The 14,353-nt window shown below is 41.5% G+C and overlaps 1 protein-coding gene across 1 annotated transcript in view; it reads left to right on the top strand.

Moving 5' to 3' along the window:
• The window catches only part of glt1d1 (glycosyltransferase 1 domain containing 1), a 52,685-nt gene that overhangs the window by 16,062 nt on the left and 22,270 nt on the right, over window positions 1-14,353 (top strand). The window contains exons 5-8 of the mRNA XM_078421162.1: window positions 3,472-3,508; window positions 7,844-7,900; window positions 10,831-10,926; window positions 12,738-12,787. Of these exons, the coding sequence (XP_078277288.1) occupies window positions 3,472-3,508; window positions 7,844-7,900; window positions 10,831-10,926; window positions 12,738-12,787 (240 nt within the window). The remainder of the gene's footprint in view (window positions 1-3,471; window positions 3,509-7,843; window positions 7,901-10,830; window positions 10,927-12,737; window positions 12,788-14,353) is intronic.

Below are 14,353 nucleotides of genomic sequence, written 5' to 3'. Positions count from 1 at the left end.
GATGATACTAAATCAGATGGGGTTGTGAGTACAGGGACTAATGTCAAGAGGCCTCAAGTGAATTTGGACAAGCTGACAGTGTGAGCAGGAACATGAATGTAGAAAATAATGTGGGAAAATGTGAGGTTATCCACAAGCACAGTTAAATGGCAAGAAATTTGGTGAGTTAGATGGACTTTAGTTTAGTTTAGAGACACAGACTTGAAACAGCCCCTTTGGCCCACCGAGTCCGTGCAGACGAATGATCACCCATATACTAGTTCTATCCCACACCCTGGGGACAATTTACAGAAGCCAATTAACCTACGAAACTGCAGTCTTTGGAATGTGGGAGGAAACCAGAGCACCCGGACAAAACTCACATGGCCACAGAGAGAACTTACAACCTCCGTACAGACAGCACCGGTAGTCAGGATCGAATCCAGGTCTCTATCACTGTAGGGCAGAAACTCTGCTGCTGCACCACTGTACCACCATTAAAACAATCTAAATCAAGTTATACACAAGTCATTGCGGGCTAACATGCAGGTTTAACAAGTAATATGTTATCATAATCGTAATTTTTTTAATTTTGTAAACACGGAGAGTAACTGATTTCCACTTTAGGTTTAATACATTGCATTCAAATAGCAGAATTATATCTGCTCAAGACCTTATCAATGTAGAGAATATAATTGCATCGTTCAATTATGGCATTTAACAATTAACTCCTTGTGGGTTATTGGGGCTGCAATGAAGATAGACACTCCATCGTAATCTTTCAGAACAAACAATGATTTTTACATCGGTAGAAACGAAATTGAGTCTGTGGCAGCCTGACTGAACCTGGCTCTGAAAGGTTTGTAACACTGGCCCCGTCCTCTCAAACACACAGCTAAAGTTAGTCACACCATTGAAACAGTGGATGTTGTATCGTTTACTCTGAATATCAATCAGATTTTTGCAGCTTGGATTATATAATACAAGTGAATCCTATATGATAATAGGTCCTAAAATCACCCGTTAAGTTACTTTTAAAACTGAAGTAGAGTATTGGCATATTCTTGGGTCATTTATATTATCTCAGCATAAGGGCTGCAGATCTTTTTTTAGTTTAGTTTATAGCGCAGAGACGGGCCCTTTGGCTCAAAGAGTTCATGCCGACCAGCGATCACCCATACACTAGCACTGTCCTACACGCTAGGGGCCGTTTACAGTTTTTACCAAAGCCAATTAACCTAACCTGTAAGTCTTTGGAGTGTGGGAGGAAACCAGAACACCCTTGAAAACTCCATGCAATCATAGGGAGAATGTACAACTCTGTACAGACAGCACCCGTAGTCAGGATTGAACCCTGATCTCCAGCGCTGTATGGTAGCAACTCTACCGCCGCGCTACCATGCCGCCCCTAAATTCCTGACTAGATTTTTTAGATTTAGAGATACAGCGCAGAAACAGGCCCTTTGGCCCACCGAGTCCGCGCCGCCCAGCGATCCCCGCACATTAACACTATCCTACACACACCAGGGACAATTTTTACATTTTACCCAGTCAATTAACCTACATACCTGTACGTCTTTAGAGTGTGGGAGGAAACCGAAGATCTCAGAGAAAACCCACGCAGGTCACGGGGAGAACGTACAAACTCCGTACAGACGGCGCCCGTAGTCAGGATCGAACCTGAGTCTCGGGCGCTGCATTCGCTGTAAGGCAGCAACTCTACCGCTGCACCACCCATAGGAATAATGGATATTGGTAGCACTCGGAATGATATTAATCTGCAATAGCTATGTTTCGTACATGTAGTCAGCATTTTAAAGAGCAATATGGCTACCAGTGGTTTTGGGAAAAGTTAATTATTATGAAGAATAGTCACAAATGTTTGAAACCAGATGATCATATTGTCATTAAAGCGCTATAGTATCTGTCGGAGGGCTTTAACGCAAAATAACTCCCTTCCAGTTTAGTTCAATCTCATATTATCACTAAGATTTTCCTGCCAATCTTCTTTAAAGGTCATAGTCACTGTTTTCCCTGAGAAATAAACTAGAGAATCAAGATATCAGTTTGTAAACATGACTACTGATAAATATCTTTTAAATCTGAAGTTCTCAATTAATTTGGTAAACCAGTGTGTGTTCTGCACAATTAGTTATGCAGTTGTAATCCAGAGTTTCTTTTGTCTGTTGATCAACAGACACCTGGGTTAGTTCCTGACTTTGGGTGCTGTCTGTACTGAGATTGTACGTTCTCCCTGTGACCGCGTGGGTTTACTCTGGGTGCTCCGGTTTCCTCCCACACTCCACAGACGTACAGGTTTCTAGGTTAATTGACCTTGGTAAAAATTGTCGCTAGTGTGTAGGATAATGTTGGTGTACGGGGTGATCGCTGTTGGCGTGGCCTGAAGGGCCTGTTTCCATGCTGCATCTCTAAAGTCTAAATTAGAGGCGACTATTGCCGTAATTTTCTTTTAAGGTGGTGATACGAAAACTAAATCAAATCTCTTGCTCCCGATGATTCTTCCGTGGCATGTTAAAGAGCATTGGGATATCGGCTGAGGAGAAGCTCAAGTTTAGCTGTAATGATTTACAGCTGTAATGATTTCCTGATGTATTGATTTACAGATAACCATGTACCTTGAAGTCTCAGTTCACTGATTGGGAACAGTGCCCATATTGGCAAGGCATCGAAGAGTAGCCAGGTCCAGAAATAAAGGCATGTGAAGGAAGTGCAGGTGCTGGATTAAGCCCAAGATATACCCAAAATACTGGAGTAACTCAGCGGGAGAGGCTGGAGAGAAGGAATGGGTGACCTTTTTGGGCCGAAACGTCACTCATTCATTCCCTCCAGAGAAGCTGCCTGTCCAGCTGAGTTACTCCACCATTTTGGGTATATTGAGAAATAAAGGGGCAATTGTGAAAAATTGGAATCAAAACAGCCGATGCAGAGCTAACCATTTGATGTCATTAATTATTGTAGGGTTTATAGCAAAGCATATTTACATTAAAGAGTAGAAAAGAACTGCAGATGCTGGTATATACCGAAGATAGACACAAAGTGCAGGAATAACTCAGCAGGTCAGGCAGTATCTCTAGAAAAAAATGACGGGTAACATTTTGGGTCTGCAGAAGGCTCCTGATCCGAAACGTCACCAATCATTTTTCAGTATATCTTCAGAATTTGAAGTTGAGACTAATTAGTTAGGCAAGATGAAGTTCAACATCGTTGTATTCTTCTGTGAACTATTAGCGCTCGAAGTGATTCCTGATAAAATGATTTTTTTAATAATATATCAATATATTTTCATTTCTATCTATTGTACTCCACTTAGATTGGAAAAACGCAGTGAAAAAAACATGTATTTTATCTCACGCTTATGCAGTAATAAATAATGTTTCTGTCTGTTTCATATATTGCTTGGGCTTTTGCAAGCTATTTCAAGGACAGTTTTGAAAATGATATTCATGTTGTATTTTGTTTCCTATTTTTAAGCCATTCGCTGGCAGTAAGATTCATGTGCAGCCTCAAGGTAAGGTATGGAAACTTTCATTTGTTGGATCGGTAGCCTTTTCTGCATGGTGCTATGAACTTTATCTCTTTTTGTTTCTTTCTGCATGAATGTACAGTAGTGTTCATAAGTTATAGGAGAAGAATTAGGCCATTTGGCCCATCAAGTCTACTCTGCCATTTAATCATGGCTGATCCATCTTTTCCTCTCAACCCCATTCTCCTGCCTTCTCTCCATAACCCCTGACACCCACACCAATCTCCGCCTTAAAAATATCCTTTGACTTGTCTGTGGCAATGAATTCCACAGATTCACCACCCTCTAACTAAAGAATTTCCTCCTCACCTCCAAAGGTACATCCTTTTATTCTGAGGCTATGGCCTCTGGTCCTAGACCCCCACTAGTGGAAACATCCTCTCCACCTCCACTCTATCCAGACATTTCACTAGGCCTGTGTTGTAACTTTTTAAATTGGCAGATTTTATTTGAAATAGACGGGCGTGCACCTGTTGGGTGCAAATCTCTGCTGCGGGCAGTCCTGCGGGCACTGCTGAGGGACGGGGGTGATAGGGGGGGTTGAGGAGGGAGGGAGGGGGAGGGGGTTTGCAGGTGGTTGGAGTGGGTGAGTGGGGGGGGTGCGGAGAAATAAGGGGGGTGGAGTGGGTGAGTGGGGGGGAGGGGAGATGGGGGTTTGGAGTGGGGGTGCGTGACTGGGGGGAGGGGGAGGTGTAGGGGGAATGGAGTGGGGGTGGGTGAGTGGGGGGAGGTGGAGGGGGTGTAGGGGGGGGGGGAGGAGAAGGTGCTGGACCAATGCAGCAATCTGTGGAATTTATTGCCAGAGGTTTGGGCCCAACGGGTCCAGGGAGTGTCCCCCGGGCCGTGGGCGGGTGTGGGAGCCACTCACCGCTACCCCGTGAGGCCAGTGCTGCAGGCAGAGCGATCCGTGGAGCCGATATGTCTCCGGCAGGTCGGCGGGGATGGCCATCGGTCTGTGGTGCGGGCAGTGCGAGCTGTGGACTGGAACCGTTGGGTGGAAAGCTCTCCTTCGGGCCCAGCAACCCTACCGATCCGTGTACCCATCGGGGTGTATCCACTGGGGCCGTGGGCAGGAGCCGGTGCGGGCAGGGAGTGTCCCCCGGGGCCATGCTGGGCCCAGCAACCCTACCGATCCGTGGACCCATTGGTGGGTGGGGAGCATCCCCCGGGGCCGTGGCCAGGCGAGGGGGGACAGGGAAGGGTAGGGGCACTCATGTCAGCCCCGGGCATCCATCTCGTCGGGCAGAGTGAGCCGTGGACCCCAAACCTCTCCTGCAGCGGTCGGCAGCATACAGTGGTGACGGCCATCCTGATGGACCATGTTGGACCCTCTGCCGCTGCGCTGCACCATGGGATGAAGGTCAGGCGTGGGGCTCGCCAGGTGGGCGCCGGTCCACCCGGGGGGGGGGGAGCACATTTATTAAAGTTTATTAGGTAAATTGTTTTTAAAAAGTAACAAAAGTCGATTTATTCAGCCCGCGGGGGAATGGTGAGTAGGGTGGGCCTAAAATTGTCGGGCTATCGTGTACCGTTTTTTTTGGCACCATTTTTTTTGTGGATGAAAAGCGCACATACAACCTCACAAAGAAATGGCACAAAGAAATAAACAAACCAAACCAACAAGATGTGAGTTTTAGCGATAGATAGATAGATAGATAGATAGATAGATAGATAGATAGATAGATAGATAGATAGATAGATAGATAGATAGATAGATAGATAGATTGATAGATTGATAGATTGATAGATAGATAGATAGATAGATAGATAGATAGATAGATAGATAGATAGATAGATAGATAGATAGATAGATAGATAGATAGATAGATAGATAGATAGATAGATATATTGATAACGTGTTTTTCATGATTAACTTTGTATATCCTTGCAAGACATCTTAGAGGAAAGTATTCAATTTACTGTATCAAATGTGCACTAAGTATGTCACAGAAGGTGACCTTATTTTTAAAAATTCTGTGCTATATGTGTACAAATGTGCGATTAAATGTTATTTTGTTGTTTAAATGTTCCATGAGATTAAACCTATAAAACCAGCTGTTTGGTTTACGTTTTTACACATCTGTGTTAAATTCTCCATTTAAATAAGCTATTGTGACAAGAGATGTTTGCCAATGCTCTCGCTAAAGGCACTCCCTTTGTAACAGCGTCGCAGTGACAGTTGTGCTAAATGTCATCTTTTAGCAGCATTTTAACGGGGAAGTTGATGATTGAATTCTCTTTTATTTCAACAATGATACTTTTATTGTCCCATGTACCTAGATGTAGAGAAATGTAGAGTCAGCACGTTTCTGGTGCCGATAAATTTACAAAAAGTTCATTGAACAGTCTTATCTTCTTGCAGCGGCTAACCAGGCCCGTCGTGCCACGTGGCACCGTGCTCGCCGCCAGTCCCCCTTTGATCTCAGAGTCCCCCCGCCGGGTCCCCCTTTGATCTCGGAGACCCCCCGCCGTCCCCCCATTGGGTCCCCCCTCCGTTCTTAGCAGCCCCCCATTGGGTCCGCACTTTGGTCTCAGCGGCTCCCTGCCGGGACCCCCCCTTCGTTCCCTGTGGTCACCCGCCAGGTCCCCCTTCAATCTCAGCTGATATGAGATGCATTATTTTACCGAAGGATTACTTGTTGGAAGGTGAAAACATCATCTGCTGTGTTGACTTGAGGAAGTGCTGTAGGTTGGTAAAGGAAAATGTTGTACAGGAAAATGTAGCTGGAGAGGCAGAAGGGGAGACAACAGGAGTATATTGAGTATTAAAGCACTGTAGATGCTGGAAAGAGGGTCCAGTCTGCTGACCAGCAGGGTCATTAGGCTGAACCCTTTGGAAAAGAGAGAAAACAAAATGATATCTTTGGCTTGGGAGAAAACAAAATGTTATACTGCCTGTTGGAATTTACACAGCACTTCTGTTTCCCAGTCTTTCCCAGCCCATCCAGGTTCATGGATAGGACAAGTTTAGAGGGATGTGGGCCAAATGCAGGCTGGTGGGACTAGTGTAGATGGGGCATGTTGGGTTGAAGGGTCTGATTCCACATGGTATGACTTTACGATTCTATATGTGGGCCTCATGCTCAGAAGCTACAGTTAAGTGGTTCATGCTCACAGTTGGAAACGCCTCATTGTATGTTCTATATATGCATGTGCGTATATTTTAAGATTTAAAAATTGCACTTTTACTGTACCCTGCTGGTTGGTTAAGATATATTTTTGACTGTAAGATTAATTTTCTTTTGTATCCCAGTAAAAAATATATTCCTTCTTAGATAATGCTGCCAAGGGATTTGCTCGGTAGTTGTTCATCTAAACGGTTCTTCATGCAGTTTGGCATATAGAATCAGCAGTATGGGGAAGTGTTAAGATAGGCAAAAAAGACACAAAGTGCTGGAGTAACTCAGCAGGTCAGGCAGCATATCTGGAGAACATGGATAGGTGATGTTTTGGGTTGGAGGCCCTTCTTCAGATCAGGACCATGCTGGGACCCCTCTCCTCCACAGTCTCAAAAAGGGTCCCATCCCAAAACGTCACCCATCCATGTTCTCTAGAGATGCTGCCTGACCTGCTGGGTTACTCCAGCACTTTGAGTTCTTTTTCTTAATAAACCAGCTTCTGCAGTTCCTTGTTTCTACAAGAAAAGACAGGCAATGCTTTTGGAATTAGTTGAAATATGCTGCCTGGAGTTTGGTTTTGTTGTAGGCCAGTGGGAAATTGATAATGTGCTAATGAAGTTCCATATTCAGATGAAAGACTAGCAGTCGGGTGCAAGGATCAAAAGAGATTGGAGAGGAAGTAGATTTTAAATGGAGTGCACAAAGGGAAAAAAAAATTGTTCTTTAATTCTTTAAGCACATCTCACATGGATTTCAGCAGTCTTGCAGCAAATGGCACCACAGCTGGACCTATCCTCCTACATCATTGTGGTGACCATTACCTTTCACGGAATGAAACGCAGCATGAGGTTTCAGAGTGCAGCCTCTTTCAATGTTGCGGTGAAAGACATCCATGCTGTTACACTGTAGGCTTTGGTCAAAGATGGCAGGGACGAATTGGGCCAATTTAGCAGTGGCACTGGCTTGATTTTGTTTCATTATTTTAACAGCAATGCTACTTCTTTGTTTCGAGTGACAAACTTTTTATGGCGAACTCAAAATATTTCCTATATATTTGTGCTGAACTCACTTTATAGGCATTTATGAATTGATCACGATTATGTTCGAAGCAGTGGATTGCCCCATAATATACGTAAGATACATCTTGAACCACCTTGTGCTCTTTTTATCATGTGGTTTTTTTTTCCGCAATGGAATCTAGGTGTGGTGACCAAACCTTATGCAAAATTTAACTGGAGGGAATTCCTTCAAAATTCAGGTATGGTTTTGCGATTATGCTTTAATCAGAATGTCAGGCGTTTTATTTGAAATATATGTGGTAAGGCTTTTTTTTTAAGTATCTTTGCTTAATATTGCCTAAAAAGCACTTGATAAATATTGCAGTTTTATTAATACATGAATCAGGTTATAGGTTTTCACCAATTGCAAAAGTTGAAAACATCAGGCAACACAACATTCAGCAATATTATTCATAAGTGATAGGGGCAAAATTAGGCCATTCAGCCCATCAAGTCTACTCTGCCATTCAATCTTGTCTGATCTATCTCTCCCTCCTAACACCATTCTCCTGCCTTCTCCCCATAACCTCTGACACCCGAGACACTCACAAGAATAAATAATGCAACATAACCCCAGAATATACACACTACATTTGATACCAAATACTGCAGCTAATAAATGACCATTGTAAGATTATGCTCCTTAATAAAATGTTATTTTATTTCCAAAGAAATTCTATCTGCAATGGGGCTTGTATAAAGAACATAACTTTGTCTTTTCTTTGTAGGTATTTAATATAACAATGGAAAGTTAATTCTCTATTATATTGTCTCATCTAAAGGTGAAAATGGTGGTTGCTTCTTATGAGTAGAATAATAGGCCTACAAAAATGTAAAATCGGCAACTGATATCAAATTACGGTGTGGTTAAAATGTCTCTTGTCATAGGATTCAAAGTTACGCTTGATCCAGCTCAGATTCTCTGCCTGCAGTCGTTCCCCCCCCCCCCCCCCCCCCCCACTAACTAGGCTGAATGGAGAGGTCAAGTCTAGCTAACCCCAGCCAGACCACAGTAGCAACTAGCAACTCTGAAAGCAGAGGCATTTAAAAACTTTGCTCTAAACAGTTAAAAATATGAAAGTTCTAAAATAAAGTTAATTAAAATGCATTCAAACATTCATAAATTAAAAGTAATATTAATAGAATAAAATGACTTAAAAAGAACACTTGGCTTCCCCATTCTCCAGGAAGAAAATTTCCATCAAAATAAATGAAATTTCTGGTAGCCTTGCGGAGGTTGGCAGAGGTGACCTTTTCCACCTTACAGAAATTTTGAGAGGTTTATTCATTTAAATAGACGTCAAATTCTGATCGAGTGGTTGTTTGCTATCACTTGTTTGTGACATTTTTGTTTTCATTCAAGTACATTCTTCCGTACTATCTGAAGCAAAGTGTTGTTGCTGTGTATGCAATCAAATTCAAAGTATTGTTGGAAGTTGCATTTAAGGAAATCACACAATTCAACCTCAGGGTAATGTAGCAGCATCCCCTAGCTGAATCGGGAAGAGATTAACAGTTCTATTTATAATTTTGCATGAAGTAATAACCTAAATATACAAATTTGTAGCTATCCTGACGTATTAACGCTCCAGATTGTTGACTTGTATGGAACCAGAAAATGTGAAAATGCAGGTCATTCGTATTTAAACAAAGGAAACATGGGTTAATATTCTGATTGAAAAATCTTCAGTAAAACATTCATTATTTTGTTTTGTCACTGCAGATACCATCTTATAGAATGCTTACCTCCATATTCTCAGGGTCAGCTGGGTAGAGGCAGGAAATGTGTAGGAAAGAGCTGCAGATGCTGGTTTAAATCGAAGGTGGACACAAAATGCTGGAGTAACTCAGCGGGACAGGCAGCGTCTATTGTCGGAGACAGTAAGACTGGTGGGAGCACAGGGAAGGGGGAGGGGATGGAGAGAGAGGGAAAGTAAGGGCTACTTGAAGCTACTTGAAGAGACTAGAGGCAAGAAATGATCACCTTGTCAATAATGTTTATATTCCAAAATAAATCCATAAAAAGATACGCGAACAACAGGAGCAGATTAGAGAGCAATCATTTGTTTGATATTCACACGTCATCTGAAACCGAGAGCAAATAAGTAGGTTGCTGTTCATTTTCATCTCAAGATTGAGTCATTGAAGAAAGTTGTCTCTTAGACATAGGAGAAGAAATGGTTCTTTGCATTTGGATTTTTTAAACCTGCTTTCTTAAAAATTATACAGTCTTGAGATAATGGGATAGTGAAAGTTATTGGGTTATCTTGTTATCATAATTGGTCTATCCTGTTATCACAGTTGGTGAGTACAAATGTAGCAATCTTCCATATAGTATATGGCTGTTTTGCAGTGCCAACTTTAATCTTCCCAGAGCCCTAAAACTAGATTACGACTTTTCAGCTTCCCAGCAGTAGTTCTAAAGTGTTTTGTGTTCTACTCTTAAGAAAATGAAAATGTGCATAATCATCAGTGATTGAGAGGATCAAAGCTGAAATGCATGCAGCTTTAAAACTAATTTGCCATTTTTTTAAATGAGCCTGCTAAAATGCTAATTTTATTTTTATTTTTTCTTCTGATATTGAAAGTACAATGGTGTAATGGTCTTCGATAACTTAACCAGCAATGATAATAAAAACACTGAACACTTTATAAGTGTTGGTGCTCAATATCAATCCTGCTTTTCTGTTCCTCTAAAATAGCACCATGAATCCTGACTAAGTGCTTGATCTGATCAAATTAATTTTCAAGTTCTGATCCCTATTTACTTGTACTGTGAGTAGCTTGAAAATTTGTTTTCTTATTCAAATAAATGCTTGAAAAGAGTACGTTCAGATTGAACTCTGATTGCTTTCGTTTTGATAATTGAGTTTCAAAAGACATGTGGACAGAAACGGGCAGAAAATGTTTGGAGTTTAATTGTAGACAAATGGACGTGTAGAATACCCATTTGGTCGGCATGGGTTTCCATGCTGTCTAGCTCTATGACTATGAAATTTGCTGACCTGTAAAAGGTGAAGATGAAAACATAAGGGAGGTTAGATGCATTTCAAAGTGAAAGGGTTGCTTGGTATCATTTTTCCACTTCATACGTAAAGAACAATTGCTATCTTCTGTATGATGATTACAGGGATTCACTTCGAATGTATTGAGCCATACATCTTCCTTTTGGTATGTGGACTTCGACGAGTCAAAGATCCACTCTATTTGGTGGATGCTTTTTCAGGTAATCAATTCAGATTTTATTAATCTAATATATTGACGATTCCATGAACTTTATCATGGATGTAATTTTAACTCAACTCTTCATTTACCTTCCAAATCTATGTATTCTGTCCTGAATTGTTCATCTTTTGGAATCATTACTTTCTAAAAGTGTAATTGAAGTACAAAGAAACAGCTTGCACATCCTTGTATACAGTTTAATAGAAGCAAGAATTGAGAATAGAGATTAATGCACTTTATTCTTGCAGTTTATTGATGTCTCGTGCAGCTAAATAACCTTTAATATGTATAGCATGTTTTTTTTGATAAATAAAATGTAGAATAATATAGACTCTTTTGCCAAAACATTAACTATACCATCAATAATACACGAGTGATGAAATCTTTTGTCTTTTCCAACTAGACATTCCTTCTGTGAAGGAACATATAAGGTATGCAATTAATGGCTCCAAAGCATTCTATTTACAAACAATTTAGATTTGTACAAGCAGGTAGCAGATGCTGTAGCACTTGATCGAACGTAAATCGGACAACACCAAAAACGCCATTTGACCCAATAGGCTCTTCTGGTGTTTGTGCTTCTTAGAAGGCTCCTTATACCCATGTTTATCTAATCCTATTGATTTATCTTTCTCCTTTGTTTATCCCCATTTCCATTATGTAACATACATGTTACACACTCTCTAGTGATCAGTTCCACACTTCAACCAATATTTCTGGATAAAGAAGTTTGTCTGAACTCCTTGGAGCAGAAACAAGGAACTGCATTTGCAGATTTACAAAAATAAGGCAGAAAGGGCTGGAGTAACTCAGCAGATCAGGCAGCATCTCTAGAGAACATGGATAGGGTGTGCTTCAGGTCGGGACCCTTCTTGTGGTTGGAGATGGCGGGAGGAAGGGGGGAGAAAGGAACCTGGAAGAGAGGAGAGTCATAACAACACCTAACAGTTAATAGGTGTATAGTGGTGAGGGGTGGTTGGGGGGGGGGGGCAGATGGCTGGGCAAAGGCCAGAGATTAAAAGACAGAAGGTGTGAGGCAAAAGGATTGAAGAGTTGCAAAATGTGAAGCTAGAGGAAGGAGTGTAGGTGGAAGGAAGGGCACAGGGGAGAGAGGGGAGGCCAACCTTATTCCTCCTGAATTCCTCATTGTAATTAACAGCAACTTGCTTTTATTTAAGTAATTTTAGATTTTGGAGGGTTTCTCATTCATTTATATGGATCTGGGGATTTTTGATTAAATTAATGGGGAAAAAAGTGTGTACAATTCAAGTTACAAAGTTATGCCAGTCCAGCCTTAAGTTTCTGTTGTGGTTAATTGAGCATCACTAGTTGTGATATCACTGTAACTTCAACAAAAATCATTCTTTACGCAATGTGGAACTAAACATGGCTCAGCAATTGATCTGGGCAGTCTCAAAATTGAACACCTTTCAAATCATTCAAATATCCATCCAATTCCACGCTAAATTTTCAAAACTGCCTGCCTCCCTTATTTATTTTGTCGTGCTAATCTATACATTCACTGTACTCTGTGCAGGGCAATTATTGTTTAAACTATCTGTACTTAGCCACTTGAGATTGTACTCCTGACCACTTGTTCTACAATTAATGGCAAGTTTGGAGTTGCTACTGTGGTTCAGTTTTGATGCTGATGTTGAATGAGTTTGCTTTCCAGCAACATGAATTCACTGCCTCTGAAATACGGGGAAAATCCATTGTTAATTTGCCTTCTGTGAATTTGAAATATATTACCGTAATGATTTAAACGTTCGCCGGGGTCATTTAAAAAAAAATCTTTATCTTGCTTTCTAGCTTGGCATAAAAAAGAACCATGCAATTATTTGATTATTATTGGACCTGAGGTAAGTGATTATTCTTCAATATTAAAAACGGAAAAGGCTAGAAATACTCAGTTGGTCAGGCAGCTTTGGTGAAGAGAGAAGCAAGTTAAAGGACTTAATCGTGCTGATCTGTACTTATCTGGACCAGATGTGGAAAGCCAAATTCATTTGCCCAAAAAACATCCAGCACTATAGGGAAGCCAGGCAGGGCATTGGCAGGACTTGGACAGATGCAAGCAGTTGGCAGAGGGGAAGGTAGGGATAGTGACCATACATCAGCTTGGTACCAACTAGACCTGCCATGAAAGTCCAGGCTCGACTTTACTGACTTAAAAATAACCATCTATCTTTAAGAGCTTTTGCATTCCGTTTGACATTGTGACATTTTAAATCTACTAAGATTATATTAAATAATTATTTAGAAAATAATAAAAGAGGAAATTAACCAGAAATGTCTAACAACACTTAAATATAAATATAATCATCCATTTAAGAGACATTTGTACAGGTACATGGATAGGATAGATTTAGAGGGATATATGGGCCAAACACAGCTGGTGGGACGAGTGTAGGTAGAGCATGTTGGTTGGTGTGGACAAGTTGAGCCGGCTTATTTCCGTGGTGTATGACTCGATCACTATGTCTTTTGGTGTCATTCATCTCTGTTATGAGAGAAAGTGTTTTGCTATCTACTTTATCTGTTCCCTTCATACAGTATGACTCTAAAAGCGTTAAACTAAAGCTGAATCTCGGTTGCCTGTCATTTCAACTCCCTTTCCCATTCCCACACCACCGTGTCTGTCCTCGGCCTTTTCTAACCAGGGTGAGATCAAACACCAATGAAAAAAAATAGTATCCTGCATTCCACCAAGGTACTCTACAACCCAATAGTATGAATGTTGAAGTTTCCAATTTAGGGTAACCTTCAGTCCTTTGTTCTTTTCTCTATTTTTGATCCACCCAGATTCTTTCATCGTCCCTCCCATTCCTTCCACCAGCTGGTTGCTTTATCCTATCACCCACGCACTGCCCCATTCCTCTCTTCCCCTAATTCCATCTGCCCCCCCCCCCCCGTGTCTGGTGCCACGTATCTCCTTCTTTGCTTATCAGTTGCTGGAACCTGCAATCCTTCATTGTATTTATCGCCTTCCAGCCTCTGACACTAACTCCACCACCCTCTCTCTCTAGGCTCCATCTTCTCAAAAAGCTCCTCCATACCTGGTTCCACCTACCACCTGCCAGCTCCTACTTCATTCCCCCTTCACATCTTTATACTGGCTATCACCCCTCTACACTGTCAGTCCTGAGGAAGAGCCTTGACCCAAATACCTCAGTCTTTACAGATGCTGAGTTCCTCCAGCAGTTTGCTTTATGCTCCAGACTCCATTTATTTGCCTTCCTCTTTGCCTACATATGTGTAGCCCTAGAATCTAACATTAAAGTTGGTAAAGTGTCAGATCCTGCAACATATTAATGCTGGGAAACTCGGCAAGACTTGCCTCTCTCACAGCATTAAGTTGATTGACCTGCATTGAATCTGCCAGTAAGTCTGCTTCTGCTTTTGACAGTATTTTGTATAAGTCCCAC

This window comes from Rhinoraja longicauda, chromosome 25 (genome assembly GCF_053455715.1).
Source record: "Rhinoraja longicauda isolate Sanriku21f chromosome 25, sRhiLon1.1, whole genome shotgun sequence".
Lineage (NCBI taxonomy): Eukaryota > Metazoa > Chordata > Chondrichthyes > Rajiformes > Arhynchobatidae > Rhinoraja > Rhinoraja longicauda.
This window is presented reverse-complemented; position numbering and strand designations above follow the sequence as displayed.